Source organism: Helobdella robusta (assembly GCF_000326865.2).
Source record: "Helobdella robusta unplaced genomic scaffold HELROscaffold_59, whole genome shotgun sequence".
Lineage (NCBI taxonomy): Eukaryota > Metazoa > Annelida > Clitellata > Rhynchobdellida > Glossiphoniidae > Helobdella > Helobdella robusta.
The window spans coordinates 21915-47385 of NW_008705322.1; the positions used below are offsets into that span (position 1 = coordinate 21915).

General features: G+C 32.6%; 4 protein-coding genes across 4 annotated transcripts in view; 2 read left to right on the top strand and 2 right to left on the bottom strand.

Moving 5' to 3' along the window:
- Positions 1-284: 284 nt before the first annotated feature.
- On the bottom strand, positions 285-491 carry HELRODRAFT_126167 (hypothetical protein; the record flags this gene model as incomplete). The annotated part of the gene is made up of 1 exon (XM_009028846.1): positions 285-491. A coding segment is annotated over one exon (207 nt), but the record flags the coding sequence as incomplete, so codon positions are not given.
- Positions 492-2630: 2139 nt separating this feature from the next.
- HELRODRAFT_193770 (hypothetical protein) lies at positions 2631-9258 on the top strand (the record flags this gene model as incomplete). Its single annotated transcript, XM_009028847.1, has 7 exons — positions 2631-2776; positions 2959-3093; positions 3753-4009; positions 5355-6037; positions 6976-7075; positions 7201-7326; positions 9110-9258. The coding sequence occupies 7 exons, from the start codon at positions 2631-2633 to the stop codon at positions 9256-9258; spliced, it is 1596 nt and encodes a 531-aa protein (XP_009027095.1).
- A 5846-nt stretch (positions 9259-15104) lies between these two features.
- Positions 15105-20711, top strand: HELRODRAFT_180058 (hypothetical protein; the record flags this gene model as incomplete). The annotated part of the gene is made up of 10 exons (XM_009028848.1): positions 15105-15174; positions 15630-15806; positions 15894-16037; positions 16139-16274; positions 16392-16548; positions 16628-16846; positions 17100-17256; positions 17404-17529; positions 17974-18086; positions 20520-20711. 10 exons carry the CDS (start codon positions 15105-15107, stop codon positions 20709-20711), a joined length of 1491 nt encoding a protein of 496 aa, XP_009027096.1.
- A 1678-nt stretch (positions 20712-22389) lies between these two features.
- HELRODRAFT_180059 (hypothetical protein) overlaps positions 22390-25471 on the bottom strand; it is a gene marked incomplete at both ends in the record, with an annotated part of 3902 nt that continues 820 nt past the window's right edge. Inside the window, one exon of the mRNA XM_009028849.1 lies at positions 22390-22961. Within this exon, the coding sequence (XP_009027097.1) occupies positions 22390-22961 (572 nt within the window). The remainder of the gene's footprint in view (positions 22962-25471) is intronic.

Consider the following 25471-nt stretch of genomic DNA (forward strand, 5'->3'; position numbering starts at 1 on the left):
TTTTTTAAACGATCTAGATTTTCTTCTAAACTCAAATTTATTATCTGATCACTTTTGTTGAATTCATTTTCAAGTTCATTCATTCTTTTTATTTCACCTTCTCGACGACACGCAGCAGATGAATTTGTTGTAGGTCTCGGTAGATGCTCGATTGTTGATGCGTATGATGGTGCATTAAATATTGTTGGAATTGTTCCAGGCTTTAATTCTCGCTTGATTCTGGACTCACTATTGCTTGTTTTGTTTTTATATCTTGTTGAATTTGTATCAAAATATTTATCAACAAAATCCGAAGGTCGAAAATGCAAAGAGCACATCTTTGAATGTCTGCTTGGAATAAAATCCCTTCGTGGATTTGCCTTATTCCACTTTGCACAAAGTTCAGGATCATTGACTGGGTAGGAATGAAAAGACACTTTGTTTTCAGCATCTATCGCAGCATTTGATTTGTATCCACTTTTGCAACTATAGGCAGCACACTTGTTCACCATTTTAGGTAGTAGTTTACTGTAATTGTAATGTTAGTTTAAAATCATATTTAATATAAATCTTGAATAAATGTAAAATTTAATATATTATATTCTCAAGTCGCCCTGGTTATGATGTTAAAACTAGAAATCCAAAAGAAAAAAGATAGCGGCAAGTCCACTACTGCATTTAAACTTAAACAGGTTTACAGGTAGAGCATCATTTTCATTCATTCATAAAAATGCTCAACCTCATTTTTTTTGTGATAATAAAATGGACGTCAAAGGAGAAATAGACTAATAAAATATTCCTTAAATATACATATTAATTTTAGTAATTAAAAGTTTTAAGCAAAATTTACTTTACTTATCTTATTCTTAATACCTTAAAAATTAAAATGTTATTTATTTATGCAAAAAAACATAAATCAATTAATAACCAATATTAGAAGTGCGGGTACAGATCAATAAATAAATTGTTGTTTAATAAATTCATTCATCTTCAACTTTTTAATCCAGAAATAGTTTTGTGTAAATTTAATTTAAGAAAATAAACCAATATATATAAAAATTAAATCTAAAATAAATGTTCTCTAAATAACTCCTAACTAACTAACCGACTGTGAAGTAATAATAATCGAAATTGCACTTTTACCAAAAGTAAAAATTATATTGCTCCAAATTTAAGATGTTACGGAAATTTTTAAAATAATTAAAAAATGATTTAAGTTTGTTATAATACCTATTTTACACGATTTTATCACCAAAATAAAATTAAAACATTGGAAAATAGCAACAATCAACAAGAATATATAGGCATGCACGATCGGAACGAATAAAGAAAATTAAAGGAAGTAAAAAAAGATTAACAAAGAAATTTAACATGCTGCTAGTTAGTCTACTTGCATCTATGAATTCCAGTAATTTAATATCAACCTATAAACTATATAATATGTATCTAATATTTATGTAATATATTATAAATGCAATAGCCTAATATGGTCAGAGTTGAAAACCGTGAAACGTTCACCTTGCAGTCCAGATATATAGCTATCGAGACGTCCATGGCTGGGTGTTCATAAATGAGCCACAATTTTTTTTTACTAGATTCGCTACTCTGTAATTTGAAGTTGTATAAGACTGGAGATGTAATAAAATTTGAGTACTGTTATATAATGAAATTAAACAGATGATTGAGTGAGTTTACATCTTCTGAAAGTTAAAGTCAACACGGAATCATTATGTTTTTATTTATAATTTGTAATTGGTTCTCCGTCAAAGTTGATTTTTGGATCAAACATTTTTTAAAATTATTTCATTATTGCAACAAATACATATTATTTTCAATCAATATTCATTTAGCGTCCAGATACCTAGTTCTCCCGAGGTAGGACGTTGTTTTCTTTGCCATCATTTTTTTTGCCAAATTAGACGATCACTTGTATCCATTTCATTTAAATTTAGAGCTTTCATGTCTTGCTCGATTGATGGCGATCAGGACTTCTTTGGACGGCCTTTGGGACGTGTGCCAGGTACTTCAACATCTGCAAGAGAAGTTATGGCACTGTTTCCACTTCGTTTGACATGACCAAACCACCGCAGATGGTGTTGCCGGCATTCGTTCTTTATATCATCTAAACCAGCATGACGCAGGATTTCGGTTGATTTGATGTGGTCCTTCAGACTAATTTGTTGCATCCATCGAAGCATTTTCATGTCGATTCGTTGAAGTTGTTGTTCCAGTTCGGTTGTCATTGGCCATGTTTCTGCACCATATAACAACACCGGACGTATCACAGATTTATAAAGTCTTGACCGTAGTGGTAGTGGGATGTCACGTCGCATCAATATAGAGGCAAGGAGATGCCATTTATTCCAGGCTGCACGTATGCGTGCTCGAACGGCAGCTTCAGCTGTTCCAGTACAATCCAGAACATCCCCTAGATACTGAAATGATGTGACTTTCTCTACCTTAATGGCTTCAAAAACATTGCTTTTTTGAATTACATATTATTTTACAGAAAAAAATATTAAATTTAATAAAACCTTTCAAATTTTAATTTTTTTGTAAAATGAATTTTACAAATGCAGCCCAAACTTAACTTTGAATTATTTCAATGGATGAAATGGTTGTTGGCTAATTTATTCAATAAAAATATAAAAATGGTTGCAGGCACGAGCACAGGCATGATCGTCATATCGTGCATCGTAGCATCCCAGCAGTACTTCACGAAGAAGAGGACAATCGCAGGTGGCCTGGTGGCAGGTGGTTTCTCCATGGGGTCTGTCGCCGCTGGCCTGCTCATGAGGTCTGCTTCTGCTACGCTTTTTTTGTGTTTATTTGTCTAACACCACCATTACACTTAACATCAAATTCACCGCAACATCACATCACATAACATTCACCATGACATGACTTTAAATTATAGTTGCCATGACATGACATGACAATTGTACCACATTGCATCACTGGATTGCAACCAAATTTCAGATTCGTGAACCACTTCTACCCCTGGCAGTACGGCCTGGTCATTTTTGCGGGACTTGCCCTCCAGATGGCGGTCATCAGCGCTTTCGCATTCAGACCTTTCATACCCGACCCAGCCAATCAGAACTTTCACCGCCGGTGTAGGAGGAGCCTTACAAACAGCACCACTATCAATCCAGGCAATTTTTTTCTTTTCATTTGATTCTCCATGTCGAATTTATTTACTTTTTTTTATAATTGAATGTTTTTCTTATCAAACTTATTTGTACAATTCACAAGATGATTGAGGTTTAAAAGTCAATGAATGATCTGAATTGTGTTACAGCTTAGAAATCATTTCAAAACGTTCTTTACTCTAGAATAAGTGGTACTTGATTTCGTACAATATATTATTTTCATATCTACAGTTGGCAGCGCTGTTTTATAATCTTTTGTTTGCTTCTAATTATTTTACAACGCGCTGGTGTAATAGGAATTTTTAGGGCTTGATAAATCACTTAATTTTAAAGCTTTCATTATTTGGTCACAGAAACAAAATGTCTTAAATTAAGTGCTTATATATGTATGTTTGTTTGTTTGTTTGTATGTATATGTGTGTATGTAAGTGTATGCATTGTCAGGGTCATTCACAGCTCAGGCGCGAATGGGTGGAGTGGGGTTTGCCATTGTAACTCACTCCTAAAGTCTGCACGTGAGGTACCTTGGGGTATTTCACCGCGCCTATTGAAGATGCAACTCAGCCTGGAAGGTGGACAGATTGCTACCTAGATCAGTTGCTTCGCACCAACACTTGGAAGAACTAACGAAGAAAGGAACTTGTTTTATGAACAGCTTAGGGATGCTGTTCGCACAACACCATACAAGCATCAACTGTTCGTCCTAGGTGACTTCAACGCCCGCATGGGAACTGACCATATTTTGTGGGACAGAGTGCTCGCACGCAATGGAGTTGGTAGGAAAAATTCAAATGGAACCATGCTTCTGGAGTTCTCTACAGAACACAATCTGGCGGTAACTAATACGGTCTTTCAACAGGCTGGCAGAAGGAAGACCAGTTGGAAACATCCATGTTCAGGACAATGACATCTCATCGACCACATAAATATCAGGCAATGAGACCTGCGTCTCGCTCGTCTAACTAAAGCAATGCGAGAAACTCCGGGCACGCATCACAGTTCTTATTGACAAAAGGAAGCAGCGAAAGCAATTGGTTCCAGGATGGTTGCGGTACGGAAGTGTGGGTCTGCTGGGTCTGTGGTCGCAGATGTTTATCGAGGATAGGTCTATATCTTACGAAAGGTCTCACCGATGAATCAATTTTGTCGAAACCAACGATGTGTCCCATATGTGTATGTATGCATGTTTGTGCATGTCTATGCTGGCATGTTTATATCACCTAATTATTTACCAAGAAATGATTCACAGGCGGCATTAAACATGCATCTGTGAGGATATTTGTATTATGCAACCTTTGAAAATATTGAAATTATCAAATAATACATGAAGTTTTATTTTTTATTTTGTTCAATAACATATGTTGCCTAGATTTTTATTTCTATATTTATGGTGGCAGTTATTTATTATTAATAATAAAAGTAATATTAATGTTATTATTATCATTATTATTACTATTATCATTATTTGTTTGGTTTAGTAAATAAATTTAGTTTATCATTATTTAAAGTTTCTCAGCCTGTTTTATTTACTGACAGATTAATTAACTCCGTGATTAAATCGACATATGCCATTTACTGTGTTAAAGAAATATTTTATTTATATTATTCATTTCATTTGAGTTCTATTATCCTCAACAACCAGCTGATTTTTTTTTTAAATTGTTATTTCCACATTGTCTTTATATTTATTTATTATTATTGTTGTTGTTATGGCCTCGTTAGATCTGCAACATCGTCGTCGTACGCTATTTACTGCGATTGAAATGTGACTTGGATCTATTTTGAAACTAGTTAACTCCGGTTGTATTCTGAAGAGCTTCGTAGAATAAATTAATAATCTACTTGACATTTTATTTTATTTTTATTTTATTCTACTTATCATTTTGTTTTATTTTATTGTCATCGTTTTTATGGCTGAATAAAAGATTGTTCTCATTATTATTATTATTATTATTATTATTATTATTATTATTATTATTATTATTATTATTATTATTATATGTAGAGTTGTAATCTGTTATCTTTGTCATGTTCACCTCTATCTTCATCATCCTCTTTGTCGTCATCATCATAATAATTGTCATCATTATAACTATAGCTTCATCATTATCATCAACATAACTTTATTGGCGTCATCATCATCGTCATTATAACTTCTTCATCATCTTCTTCGTCATCATCGTTATAGATCTTCATCCTCCCCATCATCATCATCGTCGTTAGATGTTCTACCTTGTTCTGACGAAAATGAGAATGAGCACAACGCAGGTGACATGAACGAGGATTATGACGTCATCATCGTCAGCAAACCTACAGACAACCCAAAATCATCACCGACGTCACCAACTCCTGAAGACGCCTCTGATGGTGTCCAACACAACAATGATGACCTCAGCAGCAACAACGAGACCATCAAAAACATTGGTGGCAGCACAAAAAATGGTGGCCCTTTGAAAATTGGCACCGCATCAATCGAAAATACTACCTCCCACAATAAGAGTGCAATAACAAGCGACGGAGCGCAAAAAGGTGGAGAGTACGAAAAACTTCAGCCACTGACGACAACAACATTGCAGAAGTTTCAACCAGCATCGACAACTACGAACCCCACCTGGCGTCGAAAGTCTCGCACACCTGTCATTCCACCCAACCTCACTACCCTTCAGCTCTTCACACGCCTCTTCCTTTTTCCTCCCCTCACCCTCTACATCCTCTCCAACCTCTTCACCCACGTCGGCATGACCACCTTCCTACAACACAGTCCCAAGAGAGCCCTGGGCTTCGGCATCAAACCTCACTTGGTGGCGATGTGGCCCGTCTACACTGCACTCACTCACGGTGGCTCGAAAATTATTTGCGGACTCATTGCTAATGTCTTGAAGTGGGATAATCTCACGCTCTATACGGTAGTGCTTTTGGCATGTTTGCAAGATTTTCTATATGTTATTGGTATGTACGATTGTATGTATGTTTGTCTGTTTGTATGTATGTATGAGTGTTTACATGCTTTTTTGTATGTTTGTATGTTTAAGTATTTGTTTGTATGTATGTTGGTATGTTTGTATACTTTATTGATTGTGTGAATATTTTCTCTCTGTCTTTTTTGTAGGTGTTTGTTTGTGCAGGTTTTTTTTTGTTTGTGTTTGTGTGTGTGTGCGTACGCGAGTGTGTGTTACAATTTGTAAAAGTTGTGATAATATGTTAATGCGTCGCAAGTATGATTTGAGATTGTGTGCGGTTGGTCCTGTTTTTCTCATTGCGCTCCTTTCAATTGTCTTATTTTTGTTTGAGTTTTGCTGTAGCATCGATAATTGTTGGAGGTTCATTTTATTTCAAATTGACGAAAGCCAAGCAAACAAACAATGATTGATATCCATGATTGCTTTCGCGTTATTTTTCGTTAGTATTTATCAGTTTGTTGGGATTGTTTTTTCTACCTTACCACCTGTGACTTTCTTGTATGTGTATATATAACTGTCTCTGTTTTCGTAACACCTGTATCTCTAGTGCATCATCATCGTCGTCATCATCACATCCTTCTTTGCATTTCGTAAAATTCATTACCTCAAATTTTGTATAATATCCGACCCTTGGCTCAATCATGTCCACCTAACGGTTTATCATCTTGGCATTATTACTGTCAGTCATCGCCAATAACTCCATCTCCACTTCGACGTCACCAATGTCGTAATCGTTGTTTTATATTAAATTTCATCACCCCACCATCTTCATCACCTCATCACCACCATGATTACATCATCATCATCGTCATCACCACATCATCATAGTCACCGCATTGTCATCATAACCACACCATCTCCATCACCATCACCGCCACCCTCAGATTGCCTTATTACTGACGGGAATATGTCAGCTTTTGATTCCTCTCTGCACCACCTATACAGACATCATCATTCAGGCTGTCATCGAAAGTTTCTTTCTAGGTTTCTCTAGCTTTCTTTTTTTTTCTAGCCTCCATTTAAATTCTCAACTTCATTTATTTGGCTGTGTAAATCAATAGGAAGTTTAATCAATGGGCTGATTGAATGGCTTGCTGATTGACCGGCAGGCTGCTATCTGAGTGTCATGTCGACGGTGGTGGTTGATCTGGTAGGAGTCGAACACGTGGCCAAGTCTCAGGGACTCCTTGCTCTCTTCGTTGGCATCGCATCAACTATTTCAACTCCGTTTTCAGGTTAACTCAATCTACTGGTTATTCAACCAACCTTTTAATCAATCAATTAATCAATCAATCAATCAATCAATCAATTATTTAGTCAATCAATCATTTGATCGATCACTCAATCATTCAATCAATCAACCAGTTTAAATGTTATTGCACCTGACATTACTTAATGACATTTTCTATGTTACTCAAACGAAGTAACAAATATGAGTATTGAAATATGAGTATTAAAACAGAGGAATATGAAACTGAAATATGAGTATTAAAACAGAGGAATGTGATGACTAATACAAAGTTTATAATTGAGCTGACTCCACACGTATGCAATGTTATACAAACTACCTATACACATATTATATCATTTGACGAGCATTATCTCGGCTGTGTTTCAGTCAAATGTTTCACAGGATCGAAATATGCCATCGGATGTACTTTAAATTTTAAATTCATTTCATGAACTTGCACTGGCTGGTGTTGTATTCTGCACAGAAATAGATTTTCATTTTCTTCTTCGTAATTTTTGATGAAACAAATAATTTCGATAACAGGAATTTGTTGCTGCCACAAATTATTTTTTTGTCAATAAAGAAATTGTTCATCAGCTTCTTTGGTACCTTGTTGTTCCAATCGAAGATACAGATACTCGGCGTGGCGTGGATTTTTGAAGATTTTCTTTTTTCAGCTCTTGTTATTGTGAATGGATACAGTTATTTATACAGCGCCTATTTTTTTGGCAAATAATCTGCAAAACATAATGTACAAAAGAAAAAAAAATGGATTATCAATTTGTTATTATTGATAAATTTATTAATAAATTAAGAGAGCGATGAACAAAATTAAACCAATTGTGTTAGAATCATTCCAAATTTTTGTCTATAAAATGCTAATTTCATATTTCTATTTAAATTGTTATTCTTAATTCTTATCATAATCCAGTCTTGTGAAATGGGGATGGCTAGAGTCAATCAATCAATGCAAGCTATATAATCACCAACTATTAGGTAACATACTCTTAACGTTTTTTAACTGCCTTCTAATTTTCGAAAACACAGCAGGTAATTAAGATGATTTGTTTCGTATGGTCTGAAAAATAAACTAAAGAAATTAAGATAGATTTGTAAAATTTTGTAAGGAACACAACTGAAATTATAATATCTAACCAAGCTGTTCTAACACAAATAAAATTTATTGTTTTCATTTCACGATCTACCAATTCTATCACAATTTTGTAGTTATAAAAATGCAGAGTTTTAAATAAACCTTTTAGCAACTTGATCACTCGGTGTGGTTTAAAATTGCATTTTAGGTTTTCTTTGAGCTATACAACCAACGTTTTCATTTGCAGTTTACTTTGTTTCATAAGGCTCATCTAAATTTTTGCCATGCAGTCAGCTGTCAATGTGTTGAGTGCCATCATTGCGATATTCATTATATAGAAAGCATTACATTTGAATTTTTGTTGAAAGTTTTGTTTTCATATTATTGTGCTTTAAATCCATTCAAATGATTGGTATGAAATAAAAGCAGCGTTACCAATTTTAATGCAATCTACAGTTTAAAGTTCATTTAATTTGAACTTAACGCTCACCAACCCATTTCAGTTTACATAATTAGTATAATGTTAACGATCAATGAACATTTTTTTCTTTAGTTTTCACTTTTATATATTTATTTGAAGTTTTTCAGTACCGTTCTTCTGGTTATCCTGTAAATGGTAATAATAAATGAATGGTTTTAACTTAACAGGCTTGTAATAATAAATAAATAAATAAATAAATGATTTTTCCAACAGGTTTCTTGTTCGATGTAACGGGCAACTACGACCTGACATTTTACGTGTCAGGAGTAACGTACGCCGTTGGTTTCATCTTGTGTGCCTGCGCCCTGGTCATCAGGAAGAAGCAGAATATCACATCACATCACCAATCCCCTTTCAGATGATGTTCACCAGACATCACCAATCTTCTCCCAGATGATCTTCACAGACATCACCAATCTTCTCCCAGATGGTGTTCACCAGACATCACCAATCTTCACCCAGATGATGTTCACCAGACATCACCAATCCTCTTCCAGATGATGTTCACCAGACATCACCAACCCCCTTCCAGATGATGTTCACCAGACATCACCAATCCTCTTCCAGATGATGTTCACCAGACATCACCAATCACCAATCCTCTTCGAGATGATGTTCACCAGACATCACCAATCACCAACCCCCTTCCAGATGATGTTCACCAGACATCACCAATCCTCTTCCAGATGATGTTCACCAGACATCAACAATCCTTTTCCAGATGATGTTGAACAGCCCAAGCCCTCACAATCTGTTTTTCTCACCAGCCCCTAATTTCTTAACCTTTCATTTCTCTTTTATTTCTTTTTCCATATTTTTCTCTGCCTCTCTGTTTCTCTGTTTTTTTGTCTCTTTCTCTCTCCTCTCTCTCTCTTTCTCTCTCTCTCTCTCTCTCTCTCTCTCTCTCTCTCTCTCTGTCTCTCTATTTGTTTTTTTCCGTCACTATTATTTCCCTTGTTAAGTATATATAAGTTATTCACAGATATTTTAAAGGATAGGCATTTGATATATCCCATAAAATTAAGCCACAGTGTTCCATCTTCCTTAAATATTAGTTATATATATTTAACAATCGTTGCGCTTGTTTTTACGCTTTATTCTTATTAACTGCGATACAATTTGCGCTATTTATGTTCAACGCTGCCTCTATGCGTTGTCTTAATGTTAAAAAATTTGCAATCCTATTGGTGACTTGAAAGCTTTGATTACAAGCTATTGTTATCATGATCATCGTCTGCATGTATGCAACGTTATGCAAACCACCTACATTCGTATTATTAGTTGATGGGTAATTTGTATTTTATTCCGAGGTTTAGTCAGATTCATTTAAATCAATCAAACTTATTTGTTGCAATAATTAATTTCTGAATTTCACTGTTATTGATTGTGAAATATTTATTAATAACCTGTACATGAAAAATAGAAATGCTAGCATTTGTTCAATTGTTTAACCGTTTACTCTTATAACGTTTCAATTTATATGTCATTGTTATAACGTTTTAATTTATATGTCATTGTTATAACGTCGGTGAGACGGGTATATAAAGACGTGCGAGATATTGAATGGCGTGGTTTGTGCGGTGTTTGATATTCGACTCTGCGTTGTATTTTTATTATATTTGCGAGGAACGTTGGTGAATTCTTATTCGAAAAGCAATAGTTTTCTGAACGTTAATTTGCTAGTTTGTGAACATTAACTTTTATTAGTAAAATTAATTAGCGTTGATTATTTGTTAATTGATTAACATTGATTTGTAAATAATACGATAAGTTAATAGTTATATCGTCGCTATTTTCAATTGGGGATAAACTGAGCTCGTCGTCAACCGGCCAGCTATAACATCCATACCACAGTTATATCTCCATATCATCATGGTTCTATATTCTCATCTTTCGTGATCACCTGGTCTTTCTGTGTATTGTGTATTTTGTGATTGATTTTATATATATATATATATATATATATATATATATATATATATATATATATATATATATATATATATATATATATCGAAATAGGTCCTATAAACTCGTTAATGAATTGGAAACTGTATATAATTCTAACTTTAATAAAAGAAATAATGACGCCAAGAATTTGGTTAGAAATATTGAGAAATGTATTAAAAAACTATCCAACGATAGAAAATGGGTAGATTTCATAATTTACTGCGTTAATTATGGTCTTTTACCAACATAATATGTCACACTAAATTAAGGATACAATATTTATAATGGCATTTGTGCAGCGCTATACACATAGCATCAGAGGCGCCCAGAAAGTTGTACAAAAATCTAATGAAATTTTTAACAAAAAACTATTGGTTATATATTTCACTTGAATTTTTCGCCTGCTTTATTTCCAATTAAATAATTGATTTTTAAAATCAAAGTTTGAAAATTATTAGTTTATTACTTTTTTCTGGCTCCCATGATTCTTGGGCCTCAAGCAGCTGCTTAGTTGGCTTAATGGTATGTAGATCCGCCACTGGTCAATTCAAAAGTTGATAGGCATCTATAATATTCTACATAAAGTTTATAACTTCACGCCTTCTCAACTTGTCAGCCAACAACAGCCTAATATCGATATACGAGTGAGGCCATGTTGGATGGATGGGTTGTTCGGGACAAGAAAGTTGAAGAAATCATATTGCTGACTTGTAAACTTGATCTAGAGAGGGATGCTGAGAGTTCATGGCTCTCCCCGTAGTTAGCAGTATTGTTATAAAAAGTCGGCAAAACTCATTTTTGCACAGAAAAAAACACTGTTTTATGTAGAAAATCGAAAAAATTGACGCGATTAGCAAAAAAAGTCGCAAAAATAATTTTTATTACACTACCATAAATCTTAGCCCCAGTTAAAATTTCAAAAAGATTTTACAAAATTTCCCAAATTTAAACGTTTTCAAAATTGGTCCCCCGCCCATCATTTCAAGGCGGTCATAACTGTTATCTATAGTATTGTTGTTATTATTACCACTAGTAGTTGTAGTAGCAGCAGTAGTGATAGTTAATCGTTTGTGGTTTTCCTTGTAATTATTGAAAACCTACCTCCTTATTATTCATTATTAAACGAAAAACTGTTGTAGAATACAACTACCCGATGCATAATCCATCTATTGTGTTATTTTTTTTATATTTAATAAAGTTGATTGTTTCAAAAATTAAAATTCAAAAAACGTTTAAAATTTAATTGAAATCTTCAGAAGTCACATTTTATGTTGTTTTCAAGTGTTCACTTCGTTTTTCAAATTATATTTTAACTTGTGTTATTTTATCATTATGTTATTATTATTTCATAGTTTTCAACCCGGATGAAGTTACAATAAAATATTTTTACAACGGAAACATTTCTTACTTTGTAAAAAGTGTTTTTTGACGTCGAAGGTCGTAAGTGTAAATTATTTCAAGTTCATCACATAGACAAGTTCTAGCATTATTTTTCGACAGACATCAGCATTTTTTAAATAGAAATCATTTATTAGAAATTTATAAGAAATTGTTTTTGAATTAATGGCAGCTCGTTTTCCGTTTCTTTAGTTTTTAAATTATTATTCCAGCTTCGTGTGGGCACAATTGAATTTAAAAACAATGGAAATAAAAATGGTGATATAATTATTTTTATCTTGTTACAATTTATATTTACTTTTATTACACAACACTTTCGTAGTTCATTGAGGTTGCAACCACTCCAAATTTTTCAATGGTTTGATGATCGCAGTGCCTTTTCATTCCCGATGCCAATTTTCAATTTGACAGACTTTCATTTTTGATCAAATCGAAATTTGTGCCTTTGTTAAACTGATAATTTTTTTTACTAAGTTAGAGGATATAGCCCGATCCAGCTTGTTTAATTAAACTGCAGATTTGATCATTTCAACAGGATCATCAAACACTGAATGGATTTTTTGAGATTCTCATACTGTTCCAGGTTAATGTTTAATGGAAATGTTAGTTTCTCAACTGATAGTGGTTGTCATTTAGACGATAAATACACTCGATTTATTTAGTTTCATTGGAATTGCAGTTTTGATTTTACTCAATGTCGTTGCAACTGCTTTTGTTATAGCCGGTTCATTTGTTTTTGAATGCTACGTTTAGGTTTTTAAAAATCATCTCATTATTTGCCTTGAAAGTTTGAAATTTTGAATGAGCATTTTAGTGCACCAATCTATGTGCGGTACCAAACCAACTCTTTACTTAATTACCTGCTTTATGTCTTTTTCTTCTAGTCAGGACAGGAAGTCTTCAAGCATCTTTTCAGATGAAGGCGATTTGAAATTTACTTCAACTTCATTATTGCTGCTCATCCTAACAATGATGTGTGATGTTTTTGTTTCGTTCATGCCTCAGCAACAATAAACTTTTTGTTCTCTTTGTAATAAATATACTATCAGTAAATTTTAAATGTTTATGCTATTTTCAATTGGTCCTAAATGGTAAAACACAAATCAAAATAATTAAGCAAGGAACATAAAATAATTTGGGTATTAATTTATTTCTCCAAGCAGTAAACATAAAAATGAGAAATCAATCATAACTAAAATACACAAATTAATTAGCTATTAAACATGAGCGACAAATAAGATAAGTTTTCAACAGTTTAATGAACTCAAAATAATTATCTATTTCCTTCAAATAATTCAGAAGACTGTTCCAAATTGGTGAAGCACAAAAGAAGAATTGTTTGCTACTGATCAAATTCAAACTTAGCTGACTTTTTAGCATTTTTCTTTGTTTAACCTGAGAGACGCGCTTGGTTTATCTGTATCAAACTATTTCTGGGTGTATTTTAAATTCTTTACTAAACATTTTAAAAATTAGGATACATGTTCTATAATTGTTCAGCTAGAAAATATTTATTAAGTTATGATGTAAAAAATGTTCACATTTAACTCATGATTAAAATTATCAATTGCAAATAAAGTTTTAATGCATCTGTTTATAATATAGAGTTTTGGATTGTCGTCTTGTTAGTGGAGCTTAAAATCAAGTATAATCACGAAGCAACTTATAATCAAATTTCCAAAAAGATCTTTTTATTCGACCAAGCATTTGCTTTGCTCTGTTTGATGACTTGGTTTACCATTTTATTAAAAAAATTGTAAAATTTCAATTAGGAAGAATTGCTGCTTTCAATATATTATTTGACAGATTGTGATAAAACTTGCTATTTGAATTTGATAACGATTTGCATTGTTGATAAACTTCAGAAAAAAGTTACGGGTTCAAAAAGTAATGAGTGGGGATTAGAAAATTTAATGTATTTTTTGAAACTGGAATCAGCAATTGATGAGTCAGCAAATAATTTTGTGAAGTGCCTGTTAAAGTGATTAGCTATGGTTAATGTATCCGTTATTAAATTAATATCTATGATTATAGGAGAATTTTCAATTTACTTATTTAGGTTTATTATGTTATTGATTACATTCCAGGTAGATTTTGGATTGCCTCTTGATTCTTTAAAGGAATTTTTATAATGAAATTTTTCAGCAAGTTTAATTTTATTATTGGAAATATTTAAAATTTTTTTATAATTATTATAACCAGGAATAGTTCTGTTTTTCTGCTATTTTTCATAAAGTGTATTTTTCTTTGTCATCAAATTTTAGAGCGCTCTATTCAGCCATGGTTGAATCTTATTAAAATTTTAGCATTGTTTGTGTGTTGATTGGCAATATAAATCTATAAATATAAAGTTCAGATAAGACCCTAATAAATTCAGTAAAAGCAACATCGGTGTTTTGAATTTTATTAATATATTCTCAATGATAATTGTATAGAGCATTGACCCATGCTAAAATATTACTTCAAGAGTAGTTATAGAAAGAGATGAGGTGTTTTGAAAGTTGTTTTGGATATTAAATGGAATAAAAAAATTGGGCGATGGTCTGATAGTTTCAAATGTTACCAGGTTCTGTTGAGATGCACTGAAAACACGAACAAAATTTACAATATTTTATTTAGGCGAAGTTTGCAGAACAACTTTTATGAAACGCAGAAAAAAGAAATTCGAACGTTGAAGGGGAGATTGGATTAAAAAATTATTCTATTAAGTTTTAAGTAATAAAGAACATCAAATTGATTCGTTTTCGGATTTTTTTCTAAACTAATCATTTGAATTTCATAATAAATAACAATTTTTCATTACAAACATCAATCAGAACGAGATTGTAATAAATGAGCGCAACAGGTTGTATGAATAGTGATGGGACGTTTTTATGACCTGCGCATCTGCAGAGTTGAGCAGGCCTCCCTGCTTTGTTTTACGACTTCACGTCAATGAGCGACGTTTGATGATTGCTTGCTTGCTTGGCTGGCTGGCTGTCTGGCTGGCTGGCTGGTAGGTTAGCGATTCAAGACGTTTTAAGTTACGAATCTTCGTGAACACACATTCAGTTTGTCAATGATATTATTAAAAAGTTTAGCTGAAACTATTGCTGGCTGACTTATAAGTACACAAAAATAAGAGACGATGTTTATCAAGCATGAAACGTTTCATGGTAGATAAAATATTAAATAACCTTAAAAAATTAACAACAATAAATTTCCTCCCAAATTAGGCCAATAAAAAAACAAATTATTGTTCGTAACAAAATGGATGTTATTTTTATCAACGATGTTAACAAAAACTCTGTCATAAGTTCTTTTGAAAAAATTAACACATCAACAATAACATCCAGAACAACAACATCCGCACCAACGTCAACAACAACAACAACCACGACACTAGTAGATTCGTCATGGAGTTGGTTGGTGTTGGCAGTCTGCATGCTTGGCACGACCCTGATGGGGAGTTCCTACGTCCTCTTCTCACTAATCTACCAAGATTTGATTGAGGAGTTTGAGACAACATCAACAGTGGTTGGCTGGGTGGGTTCCATCTATGCTGGCTCTGCAAATCTCATAGGTCGGTCCATCATTGAAATGAACCAACAAATAGATACAATATCACACAGACATATAATGATATAAACATGCATGCAATCATTTCCAGGCATCCCGGCAGGACTGGCCGTGGATCGATACGGCTGCAGAGTGGTCTGCATCTTCGGATCAATCGTTTGCGCACTTGGAATGTTTCTTTCGTTTTTCGCCACACGTGTAACCATTCTTTATTTTACCTATGGATTGTTATCTGGTGGGTGAGTTAAAAGTATTCGAATGAAAACAATGAAAATAAGATTGAAATGGCTAATTCATCATATCGTTCTGAAAATAAAAAACCAAATGAAAACGAAGGGACAGGACTCGGTTTGATGGTGACCACGTGCAACATAAATTCAATGAGATATTTTGAAAAAAATAGGGCGCTAGCTGGCGGGATTGTGAGCGTTGGATATTCTGTAGGAGCTATTTTTATCGGACCTCTTTCAAGGTTGGAGCTGATAATATTTTCATTGCTGATGATTGCAGTTCAAACGTTTTACTTCGCTAGGATGTATTTCAAAGATATTTGTCATGACTTATGTTTTGAATAATTTATCATTTTTAGATATTTATTTCAGTTGTATACATGGAGAGGAGTGATTGTTCTAGTTGCAGGATTCACGTTGCAAATGACGGTGGCTGCTGCGTTTGCGTTCAAACCGCTGCCACTCAAGCCACTGCATCGTCCAGAAAATCACTGCGAGCACTCAATATTTAACAAGGTGCAATTAATGTTTCATACTTGTGCACTACAACGTACGTTGCATTACAGCAGCTTACATAATTTCCAATTTTACACAGAACACTTCAGTTGCGAATGAATTTCGAAAAGAAAGTTTTCGGGAAATTCTGTCTGATCCTCAGGTTGTATGCTTCCTGTTGAGCTGTTGTTTCATGTACACAGGCGCCCAGTCCCACATCCACCACAACCCGAGGAGGGCCATCCTGCTGGGAGTGCAGAGGCAGAGGGTCGCCTACGTTCCAATCAGTTTCGATGTCGCTTCTGCAACTACTAAAGTGGTTTGTTTGTTTGTTCGTTCATTGGAATGATTTTGTTATCGAACATGATACTCCGGTTTGTTGTTAACGAGAAGAATAACAAAAAAACAAATTCTTGTTTTTACTGAAAAATGCGTTTGAAACAAAAAATGTAAGATTGCAAACAAGCAAAGAATGTTTTGTAATTAAAAAAATATTTCTTTTGTTAATAATTTCATCAATTAATCATGTCAACACGTCCATGCAATCGTTTTTCATAAATTATATCGCACAGATATGTGGGGTTGTGTCGAACTTCATGAACAGGACGAGCAGGATCACCCTCTACTCCACCGCGGTTGTTGCGGTTGGTTTGTGCCACATGGCAACCTTCCTCTTCAACGACTTCTTGCTCATCCTTCTGCACGGTGCATTGACCGGCTTTTTCACAGGTTCGTGCTGCTGTTCTACCCATGCATGCTTTGTTCAGAATTGCTTCCTTTCATGGAATCAAATCTTTTTTATTTCATTAAAACGTTTGCAGTCATTCATCTAAAAAATTTCAACAACGAATAAATTGAAATTTGACCTTTCACAAGGTTTTACTTTCAGCTTATACATCACAATAATGGTTGACTTGAAGGGTTCGGTCAACATTACGAAGACTCAGCCTGCGACATCCTTCTGTTTCGGTGTCGTGGGATTGATGAGCACACCTTTCACAGGTGAGCTTGCAATCATATTTCTTGATTTTTCCGTACTTTATGCTCTTTTTAATTTCATTTCTCATGTTAACTGCATAATTTTTGATCTTTGATACTTGTTTGCACCCTAATCGTCCTACTTGTCTCACTAAGAATATTTTGCGCAAACCCATGTACACACCGCACAGCTTAAATTCACTTTTGATGGATTTTCAAAGCGCCAGCAAACAGCGCATCACACGCAATAAACAATCTTACAATGATTTTGCACTGGTAGGATTCGAACCAGGTCAGCACGCTACAAATACTTAAAATATGACGTATTGTTGTAATGTTATAAAAAGTTCTAAACATGTATTTTAATTTTAAAAGCACACAATATAATGGATTTTTTAAATAACCAGAATGAAAAAACATTCTATTTATTTACTGTTTAATATTTGTCAAAATGTTTGTTGCAACAAGGATTCATATATGAAGTATCGAGGAGTTATAACGTGACGTTCCTTACGACAGGCTGTCTGATGGTCTTTGGTGGGTTGTGGGGCTACGGAGCTGCTGCTGCCCTCTCCAGGAGGGTTCGACCCTCCCTATGACGCACTGGTGGCGTTCAACATCGCTTCATGCACCTACTTCTGTGTAATGTTGGATCACATGTTCGGATGTTGTTGTTCACACATTTCAGTAACAATTACGTAACTTCATTCGGATATGAATGAATGAAAATTAATTTTTTCCCTTCGCTTTTATCGGTTATTAGAACGATGAAAATCAGTTTGAATGTTTCTGATTATATTTTTTACATTAGTGTCGTCAGGGAAATCCTGGCGAGGCTGGTGGACACCAGTGATGACGAGTACTTAAGTACATTTGTACTTAAGTACGTACTTAAGTACAAATGTAGTACTTAGATACTTATACTTAAGTATATATGAAAACCTGTACTTAAATACTTATACTTAAGTACATTTTCCAGTACTTGTACTTATAAGTAATAAATTTTTCCTGTAAGTACCAGAAAAATTTTAAGCAAAAATAAGATAATGTCAACATTTAAAAATTGAAAACTGTGATGAAAACACACACACACATTTTCACATTGACCTTCTTGTTTATCTCTCTTATCAACATTTGTTCTTGTTTAGTCATGGATAGCGGGATGTTAAGATAACCATTGGCTAATTGAGTCATTAAAAAAGGTGGTTAACTCACATCACTCTGACATCTATATATCTATATCATAGACTCTACATGATCTATATACACATGCACGCTATATATAGTAGTTATTATTTATATATATATATATATATATATATATATATATATATAACAATCCTTATAAATATATGTGTTGAAGTGTTTTTGTTCACATTTTAAATATACGTGTTGAAGTGTTTTTGTTTACATTATAGATGTAGGTGTTGAAGTGTTTTCGTTTACATTATAAATATATGTGTTGAAGTGATTTTGATGAAAACGTATATTTAGCCAGGCTGGAATGATTCTCACTCCTAAAAGAAATCGTTTAAGTGATGAATCATTTGAAACTTTACTTTTACTCAAAAAGAACAAACTCTTTTATTGATGTAAATAAATTACTGTAAATAATGAGTTGATTTCTGAGTTTAATAAATTTATAAATATTTCAAATTAACCATGGTATGTACTTAGGTACTTATGTACTTAGTACTTATACTTAGTACTTATAAGTATCAAGTATACAATTTGTTTTGGTACTTAGTACTTATACTTAAGTACTTTTATTATTGAGTACTTAGTACTTATACTTAAGTACATTTTTTGAGTACTTACGTCATCACTGGTGGACACACATAACTTTGAAAAAGTCGTTTGCGGGAGTTTTTTTTATACATTTTAATAAAATGTTATTGTTAATATAAATATTAATAGACATTGAAAGTTTCTACAGAAGAATGCCTACAAAGTATAAAATGGTACAAAGCACAATTTCTGTTAATAGATTGAGTGCATTAATATATTCCTTTTTAAGAATACGGTCAAAACATTAGTTCATTACGTGACAACTTGAAAAAAGCAAATAACGATCATTTATTGGTTTATACGAAGAAATTTTTTTAAAGAAAATATTATATTTTTGCAGTTACAAACAAATAAAATTATAATTTATTGTAATAATAGCTCTGTTAAAAAATCAACCAAGGATATAGGTTTCTCTTTTCACCGGTAAAAATAACGCAATCGATAAATCAACGTACCAAATATTTTTTGTACTATAAATATTCGCAGCTCTCCAATACGGATGGCCTGTGACTAACACAATTCACATGATTCAACAATCACAAGGTCAATTCAGTTATTCAAATTGTTCAAATGAACTCATTTGTTTATATATGTATAAATTGTAATTTATCAAGTAGATCGTCATGATTAATAAAACTAATTACGGGAAAGAGATGTTAAATGTATTAATTAATAGCGTTTAAAATTAGTTTTCATAATAAAAAAAATTGAAAAATTTTTCCATAATAAAATTTTACAATGAAATAAACTTTCATATTTACATTGGAGTATCAAGAGCCATTAATGAATGAGAACTTCTATTAGTTGGGGTGAAAGTTGTACTGATGCAGCTTGAGTGGTCGTTCTCCGAAATGTGAACTGATGATGGTAAGCAAGTTCGGCTGTCCATAATGTCGTAAAAGAATTTGTTTTAACGGTAGGTAGATACTAACTAAATAACCTCTTGGAGAAATTTAATTTGTTCTATAGAAACAGTTCATATGTAAAATAGCAACGCAAGTACAAAATTTGGTTTATAGTTTTTTGTTACCTATATATATAGGAGGTCTGACTGTAGTTTCTACCTGCTTACCATCTGAGCAACTAACACAACAACGTATTTCTGCGTATTATTTCTTTTAAAATTCTTTCATCTTCTTTATACTCCATTGAAAAGGTATTTTTGTAATAAAATATAATCTTATTTTTGTCATTCATTTAAATTTCATCTGCCGTACAACGCACAGAACTCAAAACTCCAAGGAAATTTGGAAGATTCATACAGGGCAATTAAGGAAATAAATGACGCGGCCTACAGGACACAAGATCGTGGTAGAAAATGGACAAAAACGAAAGTTGTCCAGTTGAATAATTTATCTTTTGTTAATCGAAATAAAGATGTAACAACGCCTATGTTAAGGACTAACAGGCTAAGGTGAGGTTAATTTCACATATGCCATAGTGATTATATTGCTCTTTTACATTTGTTATTTTATTTTTTGTTATCTTTGCTATATTTATAAGCTTTGGAATGTAGATAATCGTAAAAAGATGCCTAGATAATATCATGAGTAGACACAGTTTTTAAGTCAGGTTTCCAGTTGAGAAAGCGAAGTCGTAAATGTGATTTATGTAGTTACTTGGTTTAGGTTAGTGACTCCATTACTGTTAGTTTTTTAATAAACGCTTAGCAAAGTTTGAGCTTGAAGCAGTTGGGTTGATCTATAGCTCTATTTATGCCGTCTTGCTTTGAAAGTATAGCAATAAAATCAATATTATTTGGGTTAGTTTAATGTATCTAATACTATTAGTATTTTGTATTAGCTTTGTCATCATTTCTCAGTTCTTAAAATTTTGCTATCTCTAAACCATCTTTTAAAATTAATTTTGTTTTTTGAATCAAGTATCGACATGTCCTACATATAACAAAGTTGTCGGGCCACAAATTTTTAATCTGCCCTCATATAATATTGTTATACCATACTATCTTTTATTTGTTTTTGTTGTACTTCCTTGAGTTTCTTGAGCATTTCCTTGCTCTTTTGTAAATTTTGATTGTAAGCATAAATAGAGTACTACTCTAATTTTCGCTGGACTAATGTTTTATGATTTATTTAAATAAAACAATTTTATTTCATGTTTTAACTGTTTTCGTTTCATTGTTGCCAGAACTTTATTTGCACTTCTGTCAGTCTCTCTGAATTGCCCTGATACTTTCCCACTCACTCCTAGATCCTTTTCTCTGTCATATTTTCATCAATAACTATCATTTGCCTCTGCTGAGATGGTTTTTTTAATTATAGAATTTCTATTTAGGTATACTTATTTACTATTTATTTAATTTATTTTGTTATTATTATTTTATTTTATGTGTAAGTATGTGTGATGAATTTGTGTATAGACAAGAATGTGTATAAGCAAACGAGTGTTTGAATGTATGTGTGAACTAAATATATGTATATTGTTAGGTTAATATATAGTTATTGACATTTATTGGTTATTACTATACTTTTTAAAGTATTTATATGTATTTACGTTGTATATAGATATAGATGTCTGAGTAGGTGTACTTGATTAAGATAATTCATTAATAGTATTGTTTTAGTATATGTTGATGTTGTATTTAACTGATAATGATTTGATTGACCCTAGACAATATGGATTTGTAAAAGGTAAATCAACGGTAATGCAACTCTTGAAACTTCTGGATGATTGGACTAAGGCATTAGATCAGGGGTGGGCAAACTTTTTTTCGTAAGGGCCACATTGAAAAACGTTTTACTTTTGGAGGGCCGCATCATTATATATATATATATATATTCATTATATATATATATATATATATATATATATTCATTATATATATATATGTGTGTGTGTGTGTGTTTGTTTTTTAAAGCTATAAATAAATTATTTATGCCAAAAATTACGTTTTTATTTATTTGCAAAAATTGTCAATTACATATATAACAGGTTTTACAGTAAATCTGATATAAAAAATAAGTTTTATTAACAAAAGTTTTTCTAATTAATGGGAAGTATGGAACTGTTCACAATTTTCAACAATGTTCTTGAATTGTGGAGCCAGATCACTTGTCACTATTCTCATTATTGCATTTAGGTGCAGTCATTTATCATGGACCTATTTTTGGATTTATTTATTTTCATACAAGAGAATGCTTGTTCGCATATATATGTGGATCCAAATATTGAAAACATTTTTGCAGCAAATCTTTTAAAATTTGGAAATGCTACATCAGACAGAGAGCCATAAAATTCTAACAAAAGACCTGATTTAAACTTTTCTTTCAGTTCACAATTTGCTTGCATGTCCAGCAGTTCCAACTGCAAGTCTTCAGGTATTTCATCAGCTTTTATACAAAATGGTGTTGTGAGAATTGTAAACAAAGGCTCCAGGTTTTTAAAATCTTCAAATCTTCTTTCAAATTCCCTAGCTAAATCATGTATTTGTTCTTTGTATTTCTGTGCTACTTCAGCAGAAATTAGTTCCTGTTTTAGCAATGGAAAATGACAGAACTTGTTTTCATCTGCTTGTCTAGAAAACAGGGCAAGTTTTGATTGAAATGATTTAACATGGTAATACATGTCATGTGCAAACAAACCATTGCCTTGAAGTTTATTGTTCAATTCATTTAACTTTTCAATAATGTCAATGGCAAACATAAAATCTAATTTCCATTGTTCATTTTTAATATTTGTAGTAAAATCAGAATTGATACTTTTCATTTCTAAAAAAAGAACTATTTCTTCTTTGAGAGCCCAGACTCGACTCAGTGCCCTGCCAAGACTTAGCCAACGAACACTGCAGTAGTAGAGTATGTCAGAATGTTCACTTTCCATATCTTCAAGCAATGTTTTGAACTGTCTGTGGTTAAGACCTCTGGCTCTGATGATGTTTATTACCCCAACAACTGAGTCAATAACATGCTTAATTTTCAATCCAACTTTACACAAATTTTCTTGATGAATGACACAATGAATAGATATAAGTGCATGATCTGGATGTTCTTCTTTTATTTTTCTGTTTATCAGTGTCAACAAACCTTTGTTTTTTCCAGTCAAAGCTCGAGCACCATCAGTTGTTACACTTGCTAATTTGTTCCAGGCTAATCCATTTTTTTCAATACAATTTTCCACAGAATCGAATAAATCTTGGCCAGTAGTTGTGTCCTTTAGTGATTCAACACTGAGCAACTCTTCAGTAATTTGAAAGCAATTATTGATTCCTCTTATAAATACTAAGAGTTGTGATGTGTCTTGCATATCTGTGCTTTCATCCAAAGCAAGAGGGTACCACAAAAATTTTTTACTAGCAATTTGAAGCTGTTGCAACAAGTTTTCACTTATCAAGGTAATTCGTCTGACTACAGTTCTTCTTGATAAAAAAATACTATCAAATTTTTTTCTCTGCTCTGGACACATGATGTTTGCTGCATCCAGCAAGCATTCTTTGACGAACTCGCCATCAGAAAATGATTTACTATTTTTAACTATTTTGTGAGATAATACCAAACTAGCTTCTGTTGCAGCCACTTGGATTGAAGATTGTTTGGTAAAAACGTTTTGCTGTGTTTTTAAATTTTTAAGCAATTCTTGGCATTTCCTTTTTCGATCTTCATCTGAGAATTTGCTTCCAAAATCTAAATGTTTCGATTGCTGATGCCTTTTCAAATTATACTCTTTGAAAACATTTATGGACTCGCGACAAATTAAGCAGACTGCTTTTCCACCGACGTTAGTGAAATAATATTTAGTTGTCCATTCCTCATTAAATACTCGACATTCGTCATCTATTTTTCTTTTCTTGATAGCAGACATGACTTTTAAATACGAAACAAAAAAATTAAAAAAGAATACAAAGATGGCTTCCTCCTGCACAAAATTCAATTTTAAACAGTGTTGCCATTGAATTTAAAATAAAAGACTGAAAGGTTCAAGTTAGAATGGACCATATAGCTAGAATAAATATAGTGATAATGCGGTTCAGATAGGAGAGATTTTGTTGGAAGAAAATTTAAATCAGCCAACTTCGGTCAAGCGCCGATGTCAGCCCGACTGGAGAAGAGCAAATTTTGTCTTAATCAGCTCGATTCAACATTTTTTAAATATCAGGAATGACAATTTTGTGATAATAATGACATTATTGTGACAAAATGTTTATTGTGATTAGAAATTTGTGCGTAAAAATTAAAAACTCAAAGAACTTCGCAAGCTTTTCAAAGCGGACTGAGATAATAAATACATAGAAAACTTTAAATTTTTTTCTAATTTTTAAATATTTTTTTAACATTTTAATTAAAAACTGGTATTTAAATTAAAGATTAACAAGAAGATCAACTATATAAAAATGAATAAAAAACCAAGGAATCGCTAATAGTCTATGTCTTGCTAGGCGGCCCGCTTGAATAACATCTATAACATGAATAACATCTATAACATCTGCTTCAACATCTAAAAATAGGTGGTCCGTTCTATCTAAACTTCTACATAAAAAATCTCACTCATCTTTCTCTGCTCAACAGTTTCATGACTTTTTTGTAAATAAAATTACTTCTTTAAGAACATCTAATTCTAATTTTCCTTCTCATAACTTTACTAAACTTACTACTGAATCTTTCTCTATATTTACTCCAATAAATCTTTTAGAACTAACTAAAATTATTAATTCTATGTCGTCTACAACTCCTCTCTAGATCTACTTCCTTCTAATTTACTTAAAGAATTCTCTTCAATATTTTATCCAATCATTCTCAAATTAGTTAATTTATCTCTTTCCACCTCTAAATTTCCTACTTCTTATAAGAATTCTATTGTTATTCCTATTCTTAAAAACACATCCCTAGATCCTACCTCTTTATCTAATTATAGACTTGTAACTAATATTACTTTCATCTCTAAAATAATAGAAAAAGCTGTTTTTAATCAACTCTCATCCTATTTAGACTTTAACTCTTTGCTACCTGTATCTCAATCTGGTTTCAGACCTGCTCACAGTACTGAAACTTTTTTACTTAAAATACACAATGATATCCTTCTCTCTAGTGACAATAGTAATCTTACTCTTCTTCTTGCTCTTGATTTTTCTTCAGCTTTTGATACTGTTGACCATACTATTCTCTTGAGACTGCTGCATCTTTCTTTTAATATTACTGATTCTTGTCTATCTTGGTTTTCTTCT